The sequence below is a fragment of the Alexandromys fortis genome, unplaced genomic scaffold (assembly GCF_014885135.2).
Source record: "Alexandromys fortis isolate MF-2015 unplaced genomic scaffold, M_Fortis_MF-2015_v1.1 scaffold_72, whole genome shotgun sequence".
Classification (NCBI taxonomy): Eukaryota; Metazoa; Chordata; class Mammalia; order Rodentia; family Cricetidae; genus Alexandromys; species Alexandromys fortis.
In genome coordinates, this window is record NW_026067969.1 from 4,372,749 (window position 1) to 4,396,248 (window position 23,500).

Below are 23,500 nucleotides of genomic sequence, written 5' to 3' on the forward strand. Positions count from 1 at the left end.
AGACAGAATATTATATACATAATAAATATTTTAAAAATATATCTGTTCTTAAAAAAACCAGAAAACCCCCACAAGTATCTGAAAAACACACATTTTTTATTTTGTTGGAAAACACACACACATTGCCGTAGAGGTATGGGATATAACAACCCTTAAATCTCTTCTTTTACAAATAACTTATGTCTTTCCTAGGTCTGGATGCATTTATGCTTTACTTCTTCTGGTAGTCTACAATATTTTGTATTTTTTGGGTTAAATAAGTCACCCAAATCTCAAAGGATATCTTTTTTTTTTAAGTATTTATTTATTATGTATACAATATTCTGGCTGTGTGTTTGTCTGCAGGCCAGACGAGGGTGCCAGACCTCATTACAGATGGCTGTGAGCCACTATGTGGTTGCTGGGAATTGAACTCAGGACCTTTGGAAGAGCAGGCATCTTTCCAGCCCCTCAAAGGATATCTTAATTGCTAATCTGAGGTAGCCATATCAGCTCTTCTGAATATAACTTACACATTTGTGTGTGTGTAGTTTTTTGTATTTTTTGTTTTGCTTGTTTGATTTTTTTTTTTTTTTTTTTTGAGTCCCACTATGTAGTTCTGGCTGTCCTGGAACTCATGTAGACCAGGCTAGCCTCCAACTCATAGAGATCCTCTGCCTCCCGAATATTGAAGCATAAGCCACCACACCAGGCTTAATTTACAAATTTAAATTACCTTTGGTCTTGTATTTTGGTTTTCAAAATTCTTCACATCAAGGACAGACACCCTCACTCCTCTTTTCCAGGTTAAGTCTAACATACCACTAAGTGTTGCAGAAGTAAAGATGGCCCAGTGCTCTATAGCAAAGCAGAGCTGGGCCCAAATGCTACCCGAGGAAGAGCTGCTTCTATGTACTCTTTGGGGCTTCAATCATGGAAGCCAACTGTTTAGTTTGACTTGTGTATTCTCTAGAAATAACCCTTCTTTTTTGGGGGGTGAGGTGGGGTGTTTCTAGACAGGGTTTCTCTGTGGCTTTGGAGCCTGTCCTGGAACTAGCTCTGTAGACCAGGCTGGTCTCGAACTCACAGAGATCCGCCTGTCTCTGCCTCCCCAAGTGCTGGGATTAAAGGTGTGCACCACCACTCCCGGCTAACCCTTCTTTAGGAATAAGTAAAATCTGTTTTTCTAGGGGGGAGGGGAATAAAAAAATTCTTAATCTTTATGTATAAAGCACAGGTATACTTACAAGATAAAAACAAGTACACAATATGTCTGTGGTATTAACTATTAACAAGTCATGGGCAGGAGCTAGGAGAGGGGAGAATGGAGCACTTGGGAATGAAAAACAGGTTGAGAAATATATCATGCCACATGCCCAATAGTCACAGAACATCTAAAACTACAGTAAAATCAATACTATAGGCTGAAAAGTCTTTGTATGAAGCAGATCTGGATTCTTAAGAGTACAAAAGTTATTCTTTAATCAGAACTCAAGATAATCTCCATTGTTTTCATACTGGCTTAACCAGAAACACGTAACCATGTTAGACTTGGCTCTGCAAGCAGGCATCTAAATAAGAATACCAAAGAATGAATGCTATTACCTTTCATTAATGCTTTTGTTAGCATACCATAGATTATTTATAGTAATTCTAACCAGTCCCATGACAGTGAAAAACAGAATACTCTTCCACACAATTTAGAAGACAGAAAAAGGTTTAAAGGTTGACTTTTTAAAAAAGAAAAGTCATGTACATGACCAGTACTGTGTTTAGGATCACTGCAATTGTCCTGCAGCAGTTTCAGGGGTGGACAAACGCACTGTGAATGAGTTATCAGGGACAAAGCTATCCAGACTTCTCCTTTTCCATGAAACTTATGACAGCGAGTGTCAATATCCAGAGTGAAAGGAAAAGACTTGTGATTTATCCTTTCAGTGTACAGTCTGTTCCTTGGTGGGGAACTCTTCAGGATTCCACAGCTCTAATGGTGTTCTCCCGACCAGCCCTGCAAGGCTAGGGAACAGTTCCTTTGCTTCAAGAACCCTAGAACCCACAGGATGATAACCTGCACCAGGCACCTTACTTAGGAGCACATCCCACCAAATTCCTTATGTTTGTAGCAGTCACATTCTCTCAGGAACCAGGAAGTCTGTGGGATGCACTGTAGAACTATTACATTGTTTCAGTACCAAAATAAACGTAATAGTTTGGTTTAAAGAAAATGAACTAAACTTAACAATTGTTTTCTTAGCTGGGCAGTAGTGGTAAATACCTTTAATTCCAGCACTCATTAGGCAGACAGGTAGATCTCCATGAATCCATGGAGGCTGGTCTGGTCTACAAAGTGAGCTCCAGAACAGCCAGGGCTGTTACACAGCAAAATCCTGCCTCAAAATAAAATAGAGCAAACAAGAAAACTATTGTTTTCTTTACCATAGCCAACCTCAAGTCTTTCAAGTAGAAACAAACACCCACAATGAACACTTGTAAAATATGATGGAGAGAACACAGGTGGGCATTTCCACAGCTTTGACTGTGCACTACTGTGGGAACTCCTTCAGCCAATAGCCGTTAAGATAGCAGCCCACTTGGGTGTGGTCTCTTGTACTAAAAATGTAGACATAAAGCTTGCTTGGTTCTCTCTTGGCTGATGGATTTGGTTCCTGTTTCCTGCTCGTGCAGAGGACTACTGATGTGTGAATCTACCCCTAAATAAAGAACCCTTCATTATACTCCATTCTGAGCTAGTGTGGGACTACTTTACTGTAATCATCTACATCTGGTGCCCACATGGATCCTGACCCCATGCCTACAGGAACCAGCTCAAAAGGTTCCAGCTAAAGGTGTCCCACTCCTGCCTGCCAACTTGCTTTCACCTTAACAGTTTTTCCCCCCAAAACCCCACTGCAATTAGGCCCTCAGCACAGCAACTTGGCAATGTCCTGGGCTCGCAATGCTCTCCTGCTCCCTGCCCCTGAAACATTCCCTGATGTGTGGCAACTTGCGCAGCTTCTGGTTTGTGTTCCCGGCTCCTGAACTCTGGGTTCCTTGATATTCTGGCCACCAAGAAACTCCATGTACGGAACCAATTTAATTGCTCTTAATCTGTCAAGCACATTTGCCAGTATTTATGCAGGCGCCAACGCAGAACTGAGCAGGGCTGTTTACACTGCCGCAGGTCGCGTCTCTCTGCCAAGCGCCCGCAACCATGACACCTGCTGGCCAATAAAGATTATTTTTTAAAGTATTTATTATGTATACAATATTCTATATGTGTTTATGTCTGCAGGCCAGAAGAGGGCACCAGACCTCATTACAGATGGTTGTGAGCCACCATGTGGTTACTGGGAATTGAACTCTGGACCTTTGGAAGAGCAGGCAATGCTCTTAACCACTGAGCCATCTCTTCAGCCCATAAAAAAAATCATTTATTTTATTGGTGTTTTAGCCTATATGTGTATCTGTGTGAGGGTGCTGGATCCTGTAGTTACAGACAGTTGTAAATTGCCATATGGGTGTTGGGAATTGAACCCGGGTCCTCTAGGAGAGCAGTCAGTGCTCTTAACTACTGAGCCATCTCTCCAGCCCCCCCAATAAAGATCATTACACCTACCACAATTTACTGAAATCTCATAATGCAGGTAAGTTCATTTGATAAATTAATAAATTTGAAAGTTATATGATGGCAGACAATATCACCACCCAAGAATTTAATAACCTTTTTGCTTTTACCATGGATGGTATTCTGCAAGGCTTAGATGGTTTTTCTAATGCATCTACTTATTTGATATTGGGAATTAGCTCTGTTTTTCATATTATATCCTTAATAAATGGTTTGATAATAGAGCCAAGAACACTTTTAGAAGTGCCTAATAATGAACAGCTAGCTGACAGGATTTATGCCACTGAAAATCAAAAGTTAGCTGAAAAAATTAATACCACTGAAAAGTATAACATTAATTTGTCAGACAAAATCCAATCCATGTCAAAGGTGCTGAGAAATTATCTGAAAGAATTCATACTATTGAATTTGAAATTCAAAATCTGTCAAAAAGTTACTGATAGGTTAACAGAGTATCTCTCCAGGAAGGCAATCTGCATGCCATCCAAATATCCAAGGATGAGAAGTTATCATTAATAGAAAAATCTCATACCTTGGAATCATTTGTGCAGAATGAGGATCAGAAGTTATTTGAGTCGATGAAATCATTAGAAATATTCATAGATCAGAGATTCTGGCTTTACAAAAGACAGTGGTAAAAAGATTTGAAATGATTGAGGAAATTATTGGAACTGGTGAGCAGGGAGAGAAGGTACAAGGACATGATTCAGCATCACCAGTATGTGTCAGAGTCGCAGATGACTTATCAAGGGTTTTAGCGACTTACCCTGTAATCATTCTCTGACAAACCACCAAGTACTAAATACCCAAAAGGATTTAAAGAATGTAAATGGAAACCTACAGCTATGAATGGTGTAACAAAAATTAAGCAAGTAGTAGTACCTTATGGCTTCCATTCACCATTTATTAGGGAGATGGTAAAGACATGGGCTTCAAGTAATAAGGCTACCCCCATACTATAGGCTTCAGTTAGTTTCAGCGGTCCTGGAAGATGGGCCACAATTACTAGGGAAATGCTACTAGCAAGAGAGAAAAAAATTAGAACAGGGAAAAGCAAAAAGATTTGAGGCTTTTCAAGATCAAATTCTTGGTGAGAAAACTTATGCTGACCCACAGGATAAAGCTCTTTACGTTGAACAAATCTTGGCCCTATGCCACAAGCAGCCTTAAATGTTTGGGAGAGGGTTCACGAACTAGGAGAAGAATTGAATAATATAGTAGGGCTAAACAAGGCCAAAGAGAACCCTTTAGTGACATTTTACAAAGATTAACTAAGGCTGTACAAATAGGAGTAAAAGATCTAGAAGCTAGACAAATACTTACTGAATCTCTGGCTTTTAAAAATGCAAACTTAGAATGCAAAAAGATACTTGGGCCTTTAAAGGTTAGATCAGCACTAGTGGATGAATAGGACATCTGAGAAGGGATGTACACAAGGCATTCTTAGAAATAATGTCTCCTCTGGGAATTAAAAGTAGAAGGTCTCAACCTTTTGGATTATGTAAAGATGTGGCAAAGGCTGACATTGGATCAACAAAAGACAGAAAAGGCAACCCATTTCCACTGGGAAACTCCTTGGGGGGGGGGCGCTCGTAGGCCCTCAGGTCAAATGTGGTCCAGTCATTCCCAGTTCCTGTGGAAGATATGTCTCACAAGGAGACATGTAAACAAACAAACAAACTAACTAACTAAAAAACCATGCTGTTCTGGATGACAGAATAAACATAGAGGATGAATCAAAAATTCCAATAGAAAATAGGAAACATATATTTTGGCAGACTTCTATAAATAGTCAAAGATCAAAGCTAAGAGTACAGATAAATAACATTGTAATAAAGGATTACTGGACACAGGTACAGATATGACTATCATTACTCCAAAATCTTGCCATCCAAATTGGCCTCTTCAGGAGGCAGATGTTCAATTCCTAGGAATTGGAACCCTATCTCAAGTGAAACAAAGCATGAGATGAGTTGAATGCATATGGTCAGAAAGACAGAGAGGAAGGCTGAGGCCATATATGCTTAATACTGCAGTGAATTTATAAAGCCATGACCGGCTGTAGCAATGGAATACACAGATTAACATTTCTGCAGTCCCAGAAACTCATGTTTCTGGGAAGGATGTTGTAAGTTACTATAAAAAACGGTCACCAGTCATTCAGGCTGTACAAAAGCACAAACCAACTAGCAAACCTTCAGAGGTACCAATAGCCCTATCTTTAAAATGGTTAGCTAAGGAACCAATATGGGTCAAACAATGGCCTTTAACAGAAGAGAAACCACAGGCTTTAGACATCTGGCACAGGAGCAATTAGATGCTCACCATATTGAAGAATCAACCAGCTATCAGAACTCTCCTGTATTTGTTGTTAAAAAGAAATCTGGAAAACGGAGAATGGTAACAGATCTAGAGCTGCCAACAAGGTAATTCAACCTATGGGCCCTCTACAATCTGGAATTCCTCTGCCTTTATTACCAGAGGATGGCCTCTCATAGTTATCTATTTAAAAGACTGTTTCTTCACTATACCTTTACAAGAAAAGGAAAGAGAAAAACTTGCCTTCACAGTGCCTACTTAACAATAATTCTCAGGTAAAGTAGGAGATATCAATGGACCGTCTTCCCACAGAAAATGCTGAATAGCCCCACCCTGTGCCAATATTTTATAAATCAACCATTGGAAATGGTATGTAAACAATTTCCTATCCAATTCAAATGCAGACACTTTAGAAAGATTGTTTGAAGAAGTAAAGAAAGCTTTGCTTAATGGGGATTACAAATTGCTCCCTAAAAATACAAAGAGTAGATTCTATCAATTAGGAGAGACCGATAGCAAACTCTTAATGACTTTCAAAGATTGTTAGGAGAATTCCAATCTATGACTCACTGTTGGGATAACAACTGATCTAGTAATTCATTCAAACAATACCCTAGATGGTGACAAAGACTTAAACAGACTCAGGGAATTAACAGCTGAAGCTAAGAATTAACTTTGGTTGAAAAGAAATTACAGAAGACACATGTAGATTGGGTAGATCCAAATCTTAACTGCATTCTAGTCATATTACCCTCCAGAACTTCCCCTACAGGAATTTTAATGCAGAGGGAAGATATTATCTTAGAATGGATCATTTTATCACATAATCCGAGTAAAAAATTTATGTGGAGGGGCTGGAGAGATAGCTCAGAGGTTAAGAGCATTGCCTGCTCTTCCAAAGGTCCTGAGTTCAATTCCCAGCAACCACATGGTAGCTCACAGCCATCTGTAATGGGGTCTAGTGCCCTCTTCTGGCCTGCAGGCATACACACGGAAAGAATATTGTATACATAATAAATAAATATTTAAAAAAATTTATGTGGAAAGGGTCTCTGAATTAATTAGAAAAGGAAAATTGAGACTTCCTCAAACTAAAAGGAATAGACCCAGCAAAGACTATAGTGCCTTTTACTACTGCTGAAATTTAAAAATTATGGGAAGACAACGAACCCTGGCAAAGAGCTTGCACTAAATTTTTTTTTAAGGAGCAATTATCCTCAAAAAGATAGAATTAACCTTATAAAGAGAACTACTTGAATTTTTCCCCACACTGAACAGGATACATCAATAACTGGAGCCCACACATTCTATACTGATGCAAAAAAAAAAAAATCAGTAAAGGCAGGTTATAAATCTGAAGACTTAAGTAAGGTGGAAAAAAGCCCTTATAATTCTGCCCAATTCTGTCCAAAAGGCAGAATTATATGCTATTCTCATGGTACTAAGAGATTTTAAAGAACCTTTCAATATGGTTATGTACAAAGAGTTGTCTTGAATATTGAAACTGCTGAATTTATACCACATGATACAGAATTGACTTCATTATTCATTCAGGTTCAAGATATATTCAGGAATAGGCTTTGTCCCATATACATAACATACATCCAATCCCATATGGGTCTGCCAGGTCTTATAGTACAAGGTAATGCAGAAATTGATCAATTATTGATTGGAAATGTGCTGAAGGCCTCAGAATTTCATAAGAAACATTATGCTAATAGCAAAGGTTTAAAGAAGAGTTTTCTAGGGGCTGGAGAGATGGCTCAGTGGGTAAGAGCTTTGCCTGCTCTTCCAAAGGTCCTGAGTTCAATTCCCAGCAACCACATGGTGGCTCACAACCATCTGTAATGAGGTCTGGTGCCCTCTTATGGCCTGAAGGCATACATGCAGACAGAATATTGTATACAGAATAAATAAATAAATATTTAAAAAAAAGAAGAGTTTTCTATTACACAGCAAAAAGCTAAGGAGATTATAATGAGATGTTCTACTTGCTCTTTCTTTAACCAAATAACATTACCTATAGGGAGTAACCCAAAGGAATGAAATCTGGCAGATGGATATGTTCCACTTTGCAGATTTTGGAAAATTAAAATATGTATACCACACCATTAATACTTATTCCGGTTTTCAATGGGCAGCTGTTTTGAGCTCAGATAAGGTTGATTCAGTAATCACATGTTTATTATAGAAGTTATGGCCATAAAGGGTATACCTGCACAATGAAAGACAGATAATGGTCCAGTATATATCTCTAAGAAAATGAAAGATTTTTGCTTACTATAATATAAAGCATATTACAGGTATACCAAACAATCCTACAGGTCAGGCAGTTATAGAAAGATCAAATCGAACTATAAAGGATATGTTAAACAAACTAGAAGGGGATGGGAAATACCCACAGAAATAGATTGCATAATGCTTTATTAACCTTGAATTTTCTTAATGCTAATGAGAAAAGAACAATGTCAGCAGAGAGACATTGGATAACAGAAAAAACTTCTACATTAAATCAGTCAGTATATTTCAAAGATGTGGTGATCTCAGAATGGAAACCAGGAGATGTGCTACGTTGGGGAAAGGGTTTTGCTCTTGTTTCCACAAAAGAAGAAAAGTTATGGATACCATCAAAATAAAGATTCGGTTTGAAAAAGAGAAACCTCTTGAGACAGAAAAAATGACAGCTCATCCACAGAGGTAACAATCATAAAGATTGGGGCAGGGTTCTGTTTTTTAATTTGCAGGAAAATATCCATCTTTAAAAAAAAAATGGAAAGACCTTCAACATCTAGATGCCTAAAGGAGAAACGATCACTTTCCAGAAAGTGTCACTAAGTAAAGAGAAATCTGACTTATGATGACATATCATCTGCAGGGTGAAATTTCATTACCTGAACATGTATATATCTCTACTTAAAAATTAAAGCTGGCTTTGGAGTTGGACAATGGCTATCCTTCTCTAAATCCAAGCATGTTGTTAAAAGAAAAAGTCAGTTTCTGTCTCTTATCAGGAGCCATATGGTATGGGACAGAAAGAAGAATTTAGGAATGATTTTAGTTTTCCCATAAATATTTTTGTCTCTATTGTACTTTTCATTGAATATATGCCTATGTGAATAATGTTTAAGTTTTCTACAATGAACAATAAATTTTCCTGCAGTAATCTTTGAAGTTTCCAGGAAAAAGATGGGACCCAGAAGAACAATTCCACCTGGTTGATATGACGTCATGATGCTGATAGCACTACTTTAAGATCAGTTTTGGGAACCAGTTGCTCACAATGATTCCAACTTGGTTAGCTGAAATGGTGCAAATTCTTACAATGTTCTGGCCAGAACTTCTAACAAGAACTTCAGAAACTATTCAGAGACTATCTGCAATTATACCAGACAGCAACCTTGAAAATTAACCATTATTTTAGTTTTACAGGATCCCATAGAAAGAACAGCAACCCCATGATAGCTGGAAGTAATTCTAGAAGACAATGTCCCCTCTCCAGACAAAGTTTGTCCCCAGGCTTAGGGACATCAATTACGGATTGACTATAATTAGTATAGGGTTGGGGTGGAAATTATGTAGGCTCAGGGATCTCTTTGGGGGGGGGGAGAGGGGCTAGATGAAAAAATAGGCAGATTAGTGTGAGCTTACTTACACTAATAATAATAGGGAATAACAGTGAATATTTGTGAGCTATTATTTATAAACAATTTACATTGGTATAGATTCTTGTATATTGATACAAATTCAAATTATATTTGTTATATGGAAAATGCTATTTCTGTTTACAGTAGTTGTACACCTATGCAAAATTATTTTGTTATATTGTATGCATGCATGTTTCTAACTTTGCTTAAGACATCTGGCATATTGATACAATTTTAGAATATATTTATCATATTGCACTATACATTTCTACCTCTGATCAAGATACTTATACATTGTTTACATTTTGAGGTCACTGCCCTCATTTGCTGCACAGTTGTTTAAAGATTGTTTAAATATGTGGTCTTACTCTTTAAGCTATATAGGTATTAAGAATTACAGGTCAATAGTATCCATGTTTGTCATACTCATAGTTAGACTAATCAGGCTCTTTAGATACATACAGATTATATTCCACATTTACAGGTAATCTTCAACTACTTCAAAGAACTGTAGAATATACCATTTAAATAACTTAGGGTTATGTTGACGCAAGACAAAATTGTTTCTGGCAGCACTCATCTATTCCCGAGAGAATGTTGGGCACCGACCACACACCACTTGGAGCTTGTTTTCTTCTTGGCAAAACTGGCCTTTGGGCAAAGAACTGTCCATGCCTCAACCACTGACAAAATGCATGGTGTCCAGACTGGACAAGCAGGATACAAGAAAAAAAGACTGCCAAACCTTGCCAAGACAGGGTAAGATGGTTTTGAAATTTTTCCTGCCTCTGACAGTGGTCTGTCAGTTACTCTAGGCCATAGCCAAAGGTGGCTGCTCCAACGTTGCAAATGAGACTCTGGGTGATTGATTACCCAGGTAGCCAGTTATCTTCTTATAGTTATTGCACATTTGGAAGTTGCTTGATTGCACTTTCTGTTTACTCAAGTAATATTATTTTCCTTCCCATGTATTCGATGGAGTTGAAGACTAGATAGTCATAGTTACTTTACTCTCATGACTTATCTAATTCATTTCTAATACAAGACTTAGAGACCTTAGGATAAAATAATTATTAATACATTTAGCATATGTTTCTTGCTTGATATTGTTTATGATGGCTGTAATTCTAATTTTTATACTTAACAAATGATGCACAATTAATAAAAGCTCAGAGACTGAAATTGGGGTCCAACATGAAGATCCAAAAAGGAAAGTGAAGTAGCCACTGGCTCTTACCTTGACCTCAGTCAAAAATGGTGAACCTGCATTCAGGAATCTCAGAATGAGACTGTGTGTGATTGCTTTTTCCTTCCATTTTATAATCCCCTCTAGTTCTGGGATTAAAAGCGTGTATCACCCAGTTTCTACGGCTACTAATGTGGCTACTGACATTAAAGGTGTGTGTTACCATTACCTGGTCTGCTTTTTCTCTCAGATCTTCAGGCAAGCTTTATTTACTAAAATACAATTGAAATGCCACTACAGTTCATCACACACCACTTGCCACCGCAGTCTCCTTAACTCATCCACAGCCTAGAAATGTCGTCTGGCAATCCCTACACATCAGTCAAAATGGAAGAAAGTATGTCTTCAACTTCAATCTATATTTCCCATCTATTTCCCTGTACTTTATAGCAACCACTTACCTCAATAATGTCAAAGCAAAAGCCAAGCCAAGATCCCTTTACCCAGTAAGAAGAAAAGATGGTCTACAGGGCTAGTGGTTTCGACAGACACCTACCCGTGCTGTTCTGTCATCATACTCCTCATCAGACATCAAAAAGTTACAGAGTCCCCTGGTGGGTATGCTGGTGTTCTCCGTGATCCAGGTATGCAGGTACACTTCTCCGAGGACCCGCTTCATATGCTCCCTCGTCAGGTGCATCTCCACAGCCTCAATCTTCCCTTGGATCTCAAGGAGCTTTTCCTCTATGCCGGTGTCTCCCACGGCAGCGAGTGAGTCTTCGGGGGGCTCCTCTGTGTCACCCTCTTTGCTCCTCTCCTGCAGGCCAGCCTTGGTCCCCTGCTTGGAAGTGCCTTCTTCCTGCTGTTCATCCTCACCATCGCCCATCCCAGGTGAATCAACCAGTAAGATTTTTGAGTCCTCGTGGGTGGGCTTCCATAAGGCCTCTGAAGGGGATTTCTGCATTGACTGATACAAAATCCTTAGGAGGAAAAGCTTAAACCGCCAAAAATAGGTGACCCCACTGCTTTCAATCTTTTTTTCCAAAGCTTCATGTAAAAATTGAGGAATATGTTTATCTTTTAAAATTTTCCAGCGGACTAGGTCAATTAAGTCCACCTGCTTAAAGAGATTTTGAACTGAAGATTCCAAGAGCTGAGCAGCTGCTTCTTCAAAGGTCTTGAGAGTAACAAACTGGACCTGGTAGTTCTTGTTCACAGGATGGAGGCCATTGATCATGCCCTCAGTGGTGATGATGGCCAGATAAGCACCGCAGGGGCTCACTGCAATGCCATGAGTCCTCACTGAGCCAAATACATCCGAGAGTTTAATCAGCTGGTGTTCAAACTTCAATGCAACATCTGTGAAAATAGGAATCAACTGCCTCACCTTCCCATCACTAGAACAGGTGTACACTGTTCCATTCTGCTTATCTGCAGTCATGGAGACGATAGGCAGTGAGTGAAGGCCTGTGACATGGGAGTTGTGAACATTCAGACCAGCCTTTGAGATCAGAAGAAGACACCAGAACACATAGGAGCCTCTTGCTGCTACCACTAAGCTACAGCTACACTTCTGGTAAGGATGATAAAGTGGCACACATTTGATGCTATGCACAGGCAATTGGTCCATTTCTTTCCACAAGACAACAGGCTGCCTTAAAGTGAAGTAGCCTTTGACTGCTTTGAGATTGACGGGGAGAATTTTCACCGGTCCAAAAGCACTGCCTACAATAAGGCCACTCATTTTCCGATTATTGTGCTCATATTCCCACCAAAACAAAACACTTGGGGAGCTGATTCCTGACTCAATGGTGTTGCATGAAGAGATGGACTCTTTTCCCACGAATGGCAGCTGAAACTGCCACACAGCTATATTCCCGTTCTCAAAGAGGACAGCCAGGAGCACACTGCCCACATCCCGGCACTCATTATTGTGCTTGACTTGCTGAGTGGTACAGATTCCTGACCATTCCATTCTGACTGGGGTCTGCATGCTGTGTCTTCTTTGAAACTCAGCAAAATCCCCAAGATTTCCCCCTGGACCCTCATTTTTAGAGAGTCTATAACTGGTTTCATAAAGACGTTCTCCATAAATCTCAGTCAAATCAACTAACTGAACCCACTGGAGTCTGTTGAGGTTCACCTGCACAGTCAGGCGATTGTCCATGGTCAGTGCTGCCAAGAGGCACCTGCCATTTGCATCACAACCCATGGGAGACCAACTTGTGTATTTGAAGCCCCGCATTGGGGGTAACGCCTTCCCCTCGGGGTTGAACATCCTGTCCAACATGAAAGTCTGGCTGATGGTGGGGTCTTTAGAGGAAGCAAACTTCTCCTTGCACTCAGCAACTTCTGTTTTTGAACCAACCTGAAAATAAGACATACAGAAGCTATCAGGTAAATATTCACATGCAATAACTGCTTTCCATTAACATATAAAACAATTTTATATCAATTCTGGCAATTTTGGCATTATATGCATTTAAAAGATCAAACAGCCAGGTTTGGCAATGCACACTTGCTAATATAAACACACTGGGAGCCGAGGCAGGAAGATCACAAGTTCAGTCAGCCAAAGTTGAGGTAGAACAACTCTATCTTAAAATAAAGCAAACAAAAATAATGATTTGATTATGATTAAACATAATAATAATTATGTGTAAAGATTAAATGTGCATTTACTAATGAATTGTGTGTGTTTTTTTTTTTAAAGATTCAATAAATGTGATTATTCATGGCTTGGTTTCCAGATTCTTCTTGGAATTGGCCTACGGAATAGACAGTTGATTTACAAGAGTGAAGGGAACACTTAGCTGAGACAGTCACAAAACAGCAGCAGTTTTAAAAGTCAGGGAAATATGTACGTATATTCATTTTTGCTACATTAGATAGTTGTATTTTGTAATAGCTTTGTGACATATGCTGAAGATCAAACCAAAGGCCTCACGCATGCGAAGCAAATGTTCTTCTACCACTGAGCTCTGGTTTCTGCTGTGCTTGTGTTCTCCAGGTTAGCTGGCTGGGTCAGCTTCCCCATGATGCTTCCATCTCACTATAGCAATGCTGGGATTACAGATGCAAGCCATTACATATCACATTGGGCTTTTTCAAGTATGTTCCGGGGACTGTCTAAAGTCATCAGGCTTCTGCTTTTAGGCCACTAAACCTCCTCATTAACCAACTCTAGGCCTTTTAATCTGCAGTTTCTTTAACATATCACACGCATTTCAAACATCAATTTCCCTGTCTACTCTTGCTACAAGTAAGATGGCTCCTATCAGACTTCTCTATTCCACCCACCACTTTTCCTGGCTCCTTTACCTAACTTGCTCCTGCTCATATATCCTACCAGGTTTAGTACTATGAGGGCTCAGATCATTCTAGCTTTGCTTCATCCACACACCCGCTCCGCGTCTAGGTCTGTAACACATGTCAAGTGCTCAGCCAAATGATGAAAGCTCTGAAGAAAATTTTAAATTGATAGTAAATATAGAGGAAGTTGTAAATGACTAAAATTATAGCCAGGAAGGCTAAAGCAAAAAAACCCAACCAATCAACCAACCAAACAAACAAACAAAAAACCCAAAAAACAAAACATAGGTTGAGCTAAAGATACTTTCACTATACTGAAAGGAAGAAGAACTTCATCTACTGTTTTCAAAAACACAAATAAAAGGCAAAGTGTACTGGTACACATCTGTAGTCACAACATTTGGGACACAGAGTTAGTAGTATTACCCCAGCAAGCTTCAGGACAGTCAGGGATGTGGCCAGCTGAAGAAACCAAAGGAGAAAAGTAAAGTAAAAAAACAAAACAAAACAAAAAAACAACAGCAACAACAAAAACTTTCCATTTTGATTTTAGTGCCAAAAATAAAGAAAAGTAAACAAACAAAAAAAAATCCTTTCTATTTTAATTTTAGTGCCAACTTTTTAAAGAAACTTGGAAATGGAAGGGTAGGACATAATTAAAAGGGAATTCAAGTCCTTTTTAATATATGGATTTAATAAAAGTGAGTTGATGTAAGTTACCAAGCACTGAGGCTAAACTCTAGAACACAGGCAGAACTTGGAAAATAATCACTAAGAAGCAGTGCCTACATCCCAGCAAAGTTTAAGGCACTATTTTAAAAGATCTTTCAAATGTTAAGTATATATAAGCTGTTAAGTCTAATTAATGACAAAATTCCTCAACGTATCAGCAGTGAACAGTACTCGAGATAGCAACAGAGCTGGGGACATGGCTCAGTCAGTAGAGTTTGCCCCACAAGCACAAAGAAACCAAATTTAAACCCAGAACTCATGCCAAAAGTTAGGTACAACACGATGAACTTGGTGAGGCAGAGGTAGATTTCTAGAGCTCACGAGGCAACTTCCTAGAAAAGATGTCTACGGAGAGTTAAGTTTTGGAAATGCCCAATATTACTCACTAGCCCTCCTAGAAGTAATGGGAGCATATAAAATGCCTTGGCCAGGGAGCCACTGTAAAAACACGTTTACACAGGCAAACTTCTTTTTAAAATAGAACCTTGCAGGTTTTGAAACAGAACCGAAGCCAAAATATCCTAATTTTAGGGCATTTAGAGATAGAGGACAACACTGATCTTGACCAGCAGGGTAATTTTAAACACATAATTAAATTCAAGTTTTTTTTAGTTGATTCCATCTCCCTTCCCAACTCTTTCCATCACAAAAACCAGTTAGAAAATTTAAACAAGCACTTAGATGTCTAATGACCTAACCACTTGAAAGCTGAGTTTCCATACGCTGCAAGAGCCCATCACTCAATCATGCACTCCTGAATTTCAAGCTGACCGCTACCCACACAAAAGTTGACACAAGAAGCCCCATCTGAAACTTTAAGTAGCAAGGAGCTACCTGAAGACAGAGAATGTGTGATTTCCAAACACAGACAACAGTCATTTTGCGTAGCAAGCACAAATAAGCAACTGATACACAATAAGACTAGCTCATAGAGAGCGTTAGGATTTGGAACTGTATCAGTAATCTAATGGGAAAAAACTTAAACTTATTCTTTTTAAGATTTAATTTTTATGTGTATGAGTGTTTGCCTACATGTATGTATTTGTACTATATGTGCATGCCTGGTACCCACAGGCCAGAAGAGGGTGTAAAATCCTCTAGAACTGAAACTGCAGATGGTTGTAACCTGTCCAATGTGGGCTGGGAAACGAATCCAGGTCCTTAGCAAAAGCAGCAAAAAGCTCTTAACTGTTGAGCTACCTTACCAGTCCTGTGACTTATTCTTAAGTTACATTTTCTTGCTTTTAATTATTTTTATTATTCAATGTTTTATCATACAATTTCAACCTCCAAGACAGAAACTTACAAATAGCTGATAATCAAAGTTTGAGCTGTGATCTAACAGAATTATAGAGCAACAGCTTCAAAAGCTGTTTAGTGTTTAGTTCTTTAGCTGTGCTACATAATAAAAAATCATACCCTAGGTTTCAAATTATCTGTTATTTGAGTAGAAGCAATAGCTAGTTGGACAACACTGAATAGATTTAAATCTCTAGGGACCATCACTATGTAGGGCACAGAAGAACTGATAGACTTCTTTATAGTCATACTGCAACAATGAAGACCTCTTCATATAAACTCTATCCATTAGAGGGCTATATAAAGACTTTCTGCTATTTAAACAGTGTGGCAAATGCCAAATGTAGCAGTATTTCAGTCAAGTTATCAGAATGTTAGTATCACCTTCAAACACAGGCTTACCAAACTAACGCAGACTTTCCTTCATGCCTATATATTCCTATCTTGCGCACTACCATGTACTCAATGCCAGACATTAAGTGATAATGTTCTATTTTGGTGGGTTTTTTTTCCGAGACAGGGTTTCTCTGTAGCTTTGGAGCCTGTCACGGAACTAGCTCTTGTAGATCAGGCTGGTCTTGAACTCACAGAGATCCGCCTGCCTCTGCCTCCTGAGTGTGAGTGCTGGGATTAAAGAAGTGTGCCACCACCACCTGGCCTATTATGTTCTATGCATGGATTAAATTTAAGTCTCCATAAAGCCTAAACAAGGCAAACTTTACTATTTCTGTTTTATAGATAGGTCCATCTTGTGCCAAAACCCAGTGTCTGTCTGTCTCTTTCTCTCTTGCTCTCTCTCGTTTTCTTTTTTTGAGACCAGTTTTTCTGTGTAACAGTCTTGGCTGTCCTGTAACTCTGTAACTCACTCAGTAGACTAGGCTGGCCTTGACCTTACAGAGATCAGCCTGCCTCTGCCTCCTGAGTGCTGAGATTAAAGTGGCTTTAATCTGTGTTGGAGCCCACAAGACCATACAGTAAATTACAGCTGACAGATTCATAAAGGCAGATCCATAAGTGTACAACTTACGGTGCAACCTGTTTCTAGAGCTGCGGGAACACTTGTCTTTTGGAAAAGTGGCTGTCATATCTTGAGTGGAAATCTTGTGAAGGAAGCCATGCTTCTTCCCTTTGAAAAGGGATTCATTCCCAAAATACCTCAGCAGTGTGACTTCTGCATGGCAAAGGATGACCTTGCTCCATTTCCCCACACCATGAGGCCTTGGAGCAATGACATCCACTCTTTGTTCTATGTAGGCCCACAGTTCTGTAGGGCACAAGAGTCAGGTCGGAGCTGATCCTGTAACTGCAGACAAGCTGTCCCTGTTTAACAGTAGCCAGGATGTGCTCCTCCTAGTTTCTTTTGTTATAAATGTAGATTACCTGAGAAGAGATGTTGGCTGAAGCTGATGACTTGAGAGTTAAGAGGTTCAGTGCTTCCTCCCTTTGTAATTTGGAGGATGTCTTATAGAGATGCTAATTTATGGCCTACCTGACTGCTAGCACACTGGTAGATGTGGTCCTGACTTGAGCCCAGGCACCTGGTTGCCTAGAAGACAGCCTAATGTGTTTTCCCGCTCAATTGATGTGATGATATATAAGGTGTTTGGATAATAAATGAGAGATCTTTGGTTTCCATGATGACCGTGTAAGCTGCGTCGGTTTATTCCTCGCGACTCCGTTCTAGTCCAGTTAGGGAACCTGTGTTGGACCCACACAGGCCCCAACAGTTCTAACAGTCAAATTTACATAGTCAATCCCACAAAGTTACCTGCTAACAGAGCACATAGGAATTTCTATAGAAGATAGGCACTGAGCAGGAAGGCAGCATGCCCTACCTATGCTAACAAATCTGGGCTTCCCCAAAACTGGTTATCACCAAAGAGATTAGATAAGGAGAATGGGTGAATCAGGATTCAGGGACGTTTAGTAACTTTAGCTAATGGTTTGGAATGTCAGGTACTTCCCCTTGAATGCTGGCTCTTTCCTGGGTCAGGCCACCTGTTCCAGACTGAGGCTGGTACTCAAGACCCCATAGCACTGCCTGGCTAAAGCCCAGTCTCTTATCCTCAGCCCAGCAATTATTTCTTTACCTCTAGCTCAGGCAGCCTCACACCCCTGAACTATACCCTCATAAAACTGAAACAGCACTCAAGAAACGTCTTAAACTAACCTTCCTAGTTCCTACTGGTAGTATCATTTTCTCTGTAGAAGAAATACTCAACTTCAGGTGATCCATCAATACTAAAGCAACAGCTACACACACATGGCTTAAAGATCTATCTATGTGCTTGAGCTAGACGCCTTACTTGTCACCTGGGTGGGGCTTTATGAGTTTTTTTGGAGGGGTGGGGTTCTCGAGATAGGGTTTCTCTATGAAATAGTCCTGGCTGTCCTGGAACTCACTCCGTGACCAGGCTGGCCTTGAACTAACAGAGATCTGCCTGCCTCTGTCTCCCGAGTGCTGGGATTAAGAAGATTTTACAGGTGGCTCAGTCAGTCAAATTGATTACCTAATTCAATCTGTAAAACCCTAATCCCAGGTAGGCTTATCAAGACCAAAATGCTATTTAAAAAAAAAAGGATATTATCTAATTCAACATTGTGTTTGAAACTTGAATTAAGCATGCTGAAAAGCACTCATGAGGGCTACTCGAAGTGTACTCATGACTAATAGCCCAGATTTGGAATGGCTGTCTACAAGAGTGTGGAAAAACTTTCCTTTCAAATAAACATAGTGCCACGTGGGTGAACAGCTTTATAGCACTGCTTGCTTTTTGACTAGATTGTCTGTTCATAATCTGAAAGGATGTAAGTTCCTTAAGGACTGTTCTCTACCCTGGTTTATCCCAGCACCTCGGCAGGCACTCACTCTGACAGATTACATACTACATATACACACAGAGCTATACAGGAAATCAGAGTAAGCTTTTATATTACTAGGCTACAAAAAGGAACGACATCACTCACTACTTTAAAATACACCATGTCTGGAAAAACGGTGACATCAACACAAAACTTTAGAAACTCGAAAGTTCAGGGACAAACTTGGGTTATATGATGTTGAAGGCACTAAATTTACAGAGACCTTGGACTTGGAAGTCTAAGCACTGGATGTTCCCTGAGGTTTTATTTTTCGTTCCACTTTCAAAGATCGAGATACAAACCCCTATTTACCCGTCTACCCAGGGAGACACAAGGACCATTCACAATTAAATCGCCAAACAGGTAAGACCACGAAATAGACCAGTTTTTTCTTCTCGAAGAAAAAGTGGCGCGAGAGAAGGGCGCACGCAACACAGCGAGAGAAGGGCGCACGCAACACAGTATAAAAAAAAAAAAAAAAAAAAAAAAGCCAGCCTAGGGCCTCGGGGAGTTGGCCCCAGACAATAGGAGCGACGGTAGAGGCCGGTCCGGAGCTGGGGAAGCGGGGGTGGAGTCTCAGACAGCACCCGGGCAATCGCGAACTGCGCTAGCTGCAGGAAAGGAGGGACGGATGACAGAAGCGGGGTGTCGTGGGGGGGGGGAACCACCGTGTATTGATGCGGGGGGAGGGGGGTCTAGTAACAGTGCAGCAGCTTGCAAGGCTTTGCAGAAGCTGGGGCGATGTTAGTCCCTTGATTGCAAAGAGTTGGATGCGCAGGGAATCCCGGGGCCAGGTGCATGCCAGGCTTCCCTCGGGATCCGTGACGCGCCCGCGGGAGCCTCGCAGGCACCGGGGCTGAGCTCGAGCCGTGGCGGGTTAACTTACTTTGAGGAGGCAGCTGTTGAGGGGTGCAGGCACCGAGGTGCGGTGGATCACCAGGTCCTGGCCCGGGTTGTGCACGTCGCAGATAAGCTCCAGCACGGCGATGCTGCGGGCCGTGGACACCGACACGCGGTGGTCCTCCGACCAGGCAAGTGGCTCCAAGCCGCTCACCGCGTACTGCAGCTTCACGGCCGGCTCCCGCCGAGTCACCATGAGGCGGAACGCGGCGCTGGGCCCGGGGGCCGCTTCGGTCGTCGGCTCCTTCCCGCCCCCTTCGCCCTCCTCCTCGGGGGACGGCGAGGGCTCTTCAGCCGTGGGCCCCACACGGGCCTGATCCGCCTCGCTCATCTTGCTCGGGGCGCAGAGTTCGGGTTCCCGGGCTCACAGAGCCCTCGCCACCGTCCCCCCCCCACCCCGGCCGCCCCCAGCACCACGGCGCCACCCCCAGCACCCTCCGCGGCCGTTTACTCCCCTCAGGTCCCGAGCGCCACCGAGCCAGAAAGGACCCCGCCGTTGCTAAGCAACGTCACCCTGCTAGGTGGCCGCGGAGCTGCCTGTCTGGAAAGTGCGCTCCGGGAGGGTTGACCCGCGCCGCGCCTGCGGGTGAGAGGAAAAGGTGGGAAGTCCCTTTGCTAGACACTGGGTGCTAGGCTCAACTAAGAACCTGAGAAAGAGTGAGTCTCGTGTGGGTGACTGAGATGCTAAGACCAGCGTGGCGGCTGAGGGAGACCCCGCCAGGTGGGCGGCAGGCGGCCTCTTCCGGTTTCTGAGGCATTCGGGGCTTCTTGGCTCCGGCCGGTGTGCGTGCTGCCGCCGTTCCCGGACCCGGAAGGGGCGGCGGCGGCGGCCGGGCAGTAGCTGAGAAGTAGCTCACCATCCACGTGCTGCTCGGGCTTCTGTCTCGGCCCGCACCTCCGCGCCCGGGCCATGGCTACCGCCTGCAGCCCGCTCCCAGACCGGCCTCTTAGGACGTACTTCGGACGCCCCCCGGGCCAGACGAGGCGGGTAAGTTCAACCGCAGCCGGGGAGCTGTGGCGCTGATCAGATCGGGTTGAGTTCCCTTTTTTTTTGGGGGGGGGGGGTGTTTCGAGACAGGGTTTCTCAGTGTTAAAGTCCTGGAACTAGCTCTTGTAAACCAGGCTGGCCTCGAACTCACAGAGATCAGCCTGCCTCTGCCTCTCGAGTGCTGGGACTAAAGGCGTGCCGCACCACGGCCCGGCTCAGGTCGAGTTCCTCAGAGTATCTAGAGAGACCGGCGGGAGGTGCTGGGAAACATCCGGGAACTCCGCCTTGGGGGCGAGAGCCTGGAGGGCTCCTTTAACTAGCTGGAGAACTAGTTCTATGGGCTTAGGATCGGAGGCTGTAAGAACTGGTTAAGTTCCTGAGACTGACTGGTGATCTAGTCTTTTAGGGTAAGGGTTGGAGGCTGAGATGTACCCAAGCTGGAAAACAGTGCCTTGCAGATCTTAACTCCCGAGCTGTTCCTTCCGCTGTAAGCAAGGTTCAGCTCTGTTAGGAATGGGGACTGGACTCATTTCTTTAAAAAGCTTTTAAAGCTGAGGTTTTCATCCAAGTAGCAGGGAAAGAGTATACAGTCATCATAATCTGTTGCCTAGAAAGGAGAACGGTGACTTAAAACGAACCCTGCAGGAGCAGAAAACTGGTTTTAGGGTTGCTGGTTTGTCATCTAGAAAGTCTGTTACATAGTCTGTTGGAAAATCGTAAGTGATCAAAGATCAGGAACGATGTAATTGGAAGTTACACTCCCCCTCCTCCCCAGACACCTTAAAAGATACTATGTAATTTCATGGAAAATTGAAGAGCAAATTGCCAGTCGGTTCAGATCCACCAGTGTTTTGAAGATAAACTTCTTTGCTTGTCTAACACTCACTGCAGAGTTTCACTTTTGTTAGGAAGAGGGAGGGACCTTCCTGAGCCTAGATGCTTAGGAGTAGGGAGTCTTCAGCAAGTCATTGGTGTAGCTGAGGCTGTGTTTGAGGAGAAATACACAGACAAGCCTAGAGGGTAGTGGGGGGGGGGGAGAAGAGCAGGATTTACAGTAAGATGACCTGAGCTGTCAGACACCAGCTTTGTAACACTCTAGCCTATGACCTTGGGGGAGTTCCAAGTTTCTCCTTCCATAAATAGGAACCCTAATTTGTTTCTTAGAAAGTTGTTATAAAGCTCCAATGGGATAATAGCTGCAATAACTCTGTATATTGTCTTGCCCTTAGAGGCAGTTGCCGAGTGTCAGTAATGAAAATAAAGGAAATATTGTTGCCATTTGGGGAAGTAGATGGCTGTATCAGGTCAGCAACATTGGATCAGGGTGGTGCTGTGCCATTTGAAGGGCCCTGAGGAGGCTGTACCTTGTTCACCTGGTACATGCAAGGCTTTTGAGTTCCATCTCCAACTATACAGAAAGAAAAGAAAGAAAATTCCAAAATTTTATTGAGTGAGCAGACTTAGCAGATTATCTGGTTTTCAATGACTTCAACTGGTGTTTCAAAGTGATTGGTCAAGAGGTAACACAGGCTGGGTGTGGTGTATATGCCTTTAATCTCAGTACTCCAAGGCCTTTGGATCTCTGAGTTCGAGACCATTCTAGTCTACGATGAGTTCCAGGCCAGGCCAGCAAGGTCCTTTCTCAAAAAAAAGTAAAGAAAGAAAGGAAAAGACACCCCCCCCCCCCCCCAAAAAAAAAAAAGAGGAAAAAGAAAGGTAATACAGGCCAGTGAGTCCGCTTGGTGGTAAAGGTGCTGCTGTCCAGCCTGAGGACCTGAGTTTACTCTCCAGGACCTGGTAGAGGTAGGAGGAGAGAAACAACTTCTCATAGTTGTCTTGTGGCCTTCCTGTGCTGGCCATGACGTATATGCTTTCACACACACAGCAATACAAGAGAATGCTGCAGGGATCCATAGAGGCCTGTGTCTGTGCTTCAGCCTGTGTATCCAAATGGGAGTAAAGCTGTGCTGAGCAGATTTGCTCATACTGGGAACTCAGGGTGGGTAACAAAAAGTACTCTGGATTTGGAAGGTCCTTCAGACAGCTTAAATTGGGTTGCTCTGTCTTCATACTGAACAAAATACTTTTTTTTCACTTAAGGATATTCTGCTTATTGAAGTAATACAGTTTAGTTTAAGAAAAATTAGAAGATACAACCCTGCCTAGAGTTGCCATACCCAGAAATAACTTTTAACATTTTGGTATATAGCCTTCAAAAAAACATAGCTATAATATTTTCTGACCAAATAGGATATAGTTAGTCAGGCATCTCAGATTTATTTTCATGGAAGAGGGTGGTACATTCTGGAATTTAGGGAAGACTGGCCAAAGGTAAAGGTGAATCTAAAGCTGAGAAGATGGGAAGAGGTTGTACTCTGGAGGCTTCCTAGATCTCTTTCTGCAGATTTTTCAGTGTTAGCTTCACAGTGGTGGAGAGCCTGCTCCAGTTCACTCCAAGCACTTATTTTGTTTGTTTATGACAGGGTCTTAACTCTGTAGGCTTGTAACCTGGAACTCACTTTGTAGCCCAGCAGCAGCCCTCCTGCCTTAGTTACATGAGTGCTGGACTTACTTGTGTAAGCCACCGTGCTGGCTTCTGATACTTGCTTGTAGAGAGACCTTGACTTTCCTTCTGTAAAGGGTGAGTAGGATGC

The 23,500-nt window shown here is 42.0% G+C and overlaps 2 protein-coding genes across 3 annotated transcripts in view; one reads left to right on the forward strand and one right to left on the reverse strand.

The window, feature by feature from the left end:
- The window catches only part of Gtf3c4 (general transcription factor IIIC subunit 4), a 31,489-nt gene extending 11,192 nt beyond the window's left edge, over nt 1-20,297 (reverse strand). The window contains exons 1-2 of the mRNA XM_050155210.1: nt 19,845-20,297; nt 11,306-13,121 (exon numbers count right to left, since the gene is read on the reverse strand). Coding sequence (XP_050011167.1) covers nt 11,306-13,121; nt 19,845-20,189 — 2,161 coding nt within the window. The 5' untranslated portion in view covers nt 20,190-20,297. The remainder of the gene's footprint in view (nt 1-11,305; nt 13,122-19,844) is intronic.
- A 107-nt stretch (nt 20,298-20,404) lies between these two features.
- Nucleotides 20,405-23,500, forward strand: part of Ddx31 (DEAD-box helicase 31) — a 70,045-nt gene continuing 66,949 nt past the window's right edge. Inside the window, exon 1 of one of the 2 annotated variants that reach the window (XR_007594112.1) lies at nt 20,405-20,846. Coding sequence is in view for 1 of the 2 variants with exons in the window: in XM_050154918.1 (XP_050010875.1) it covers nt 20,769-20,846 (78 nt within the window). In the remaining variant the exon portion in view is untranslated. The remainder of the gene's footprint in view (nt 20,847-23,500) is intronic. The other variant, XM_050154918.1, reaches the window with a different exon arrangement.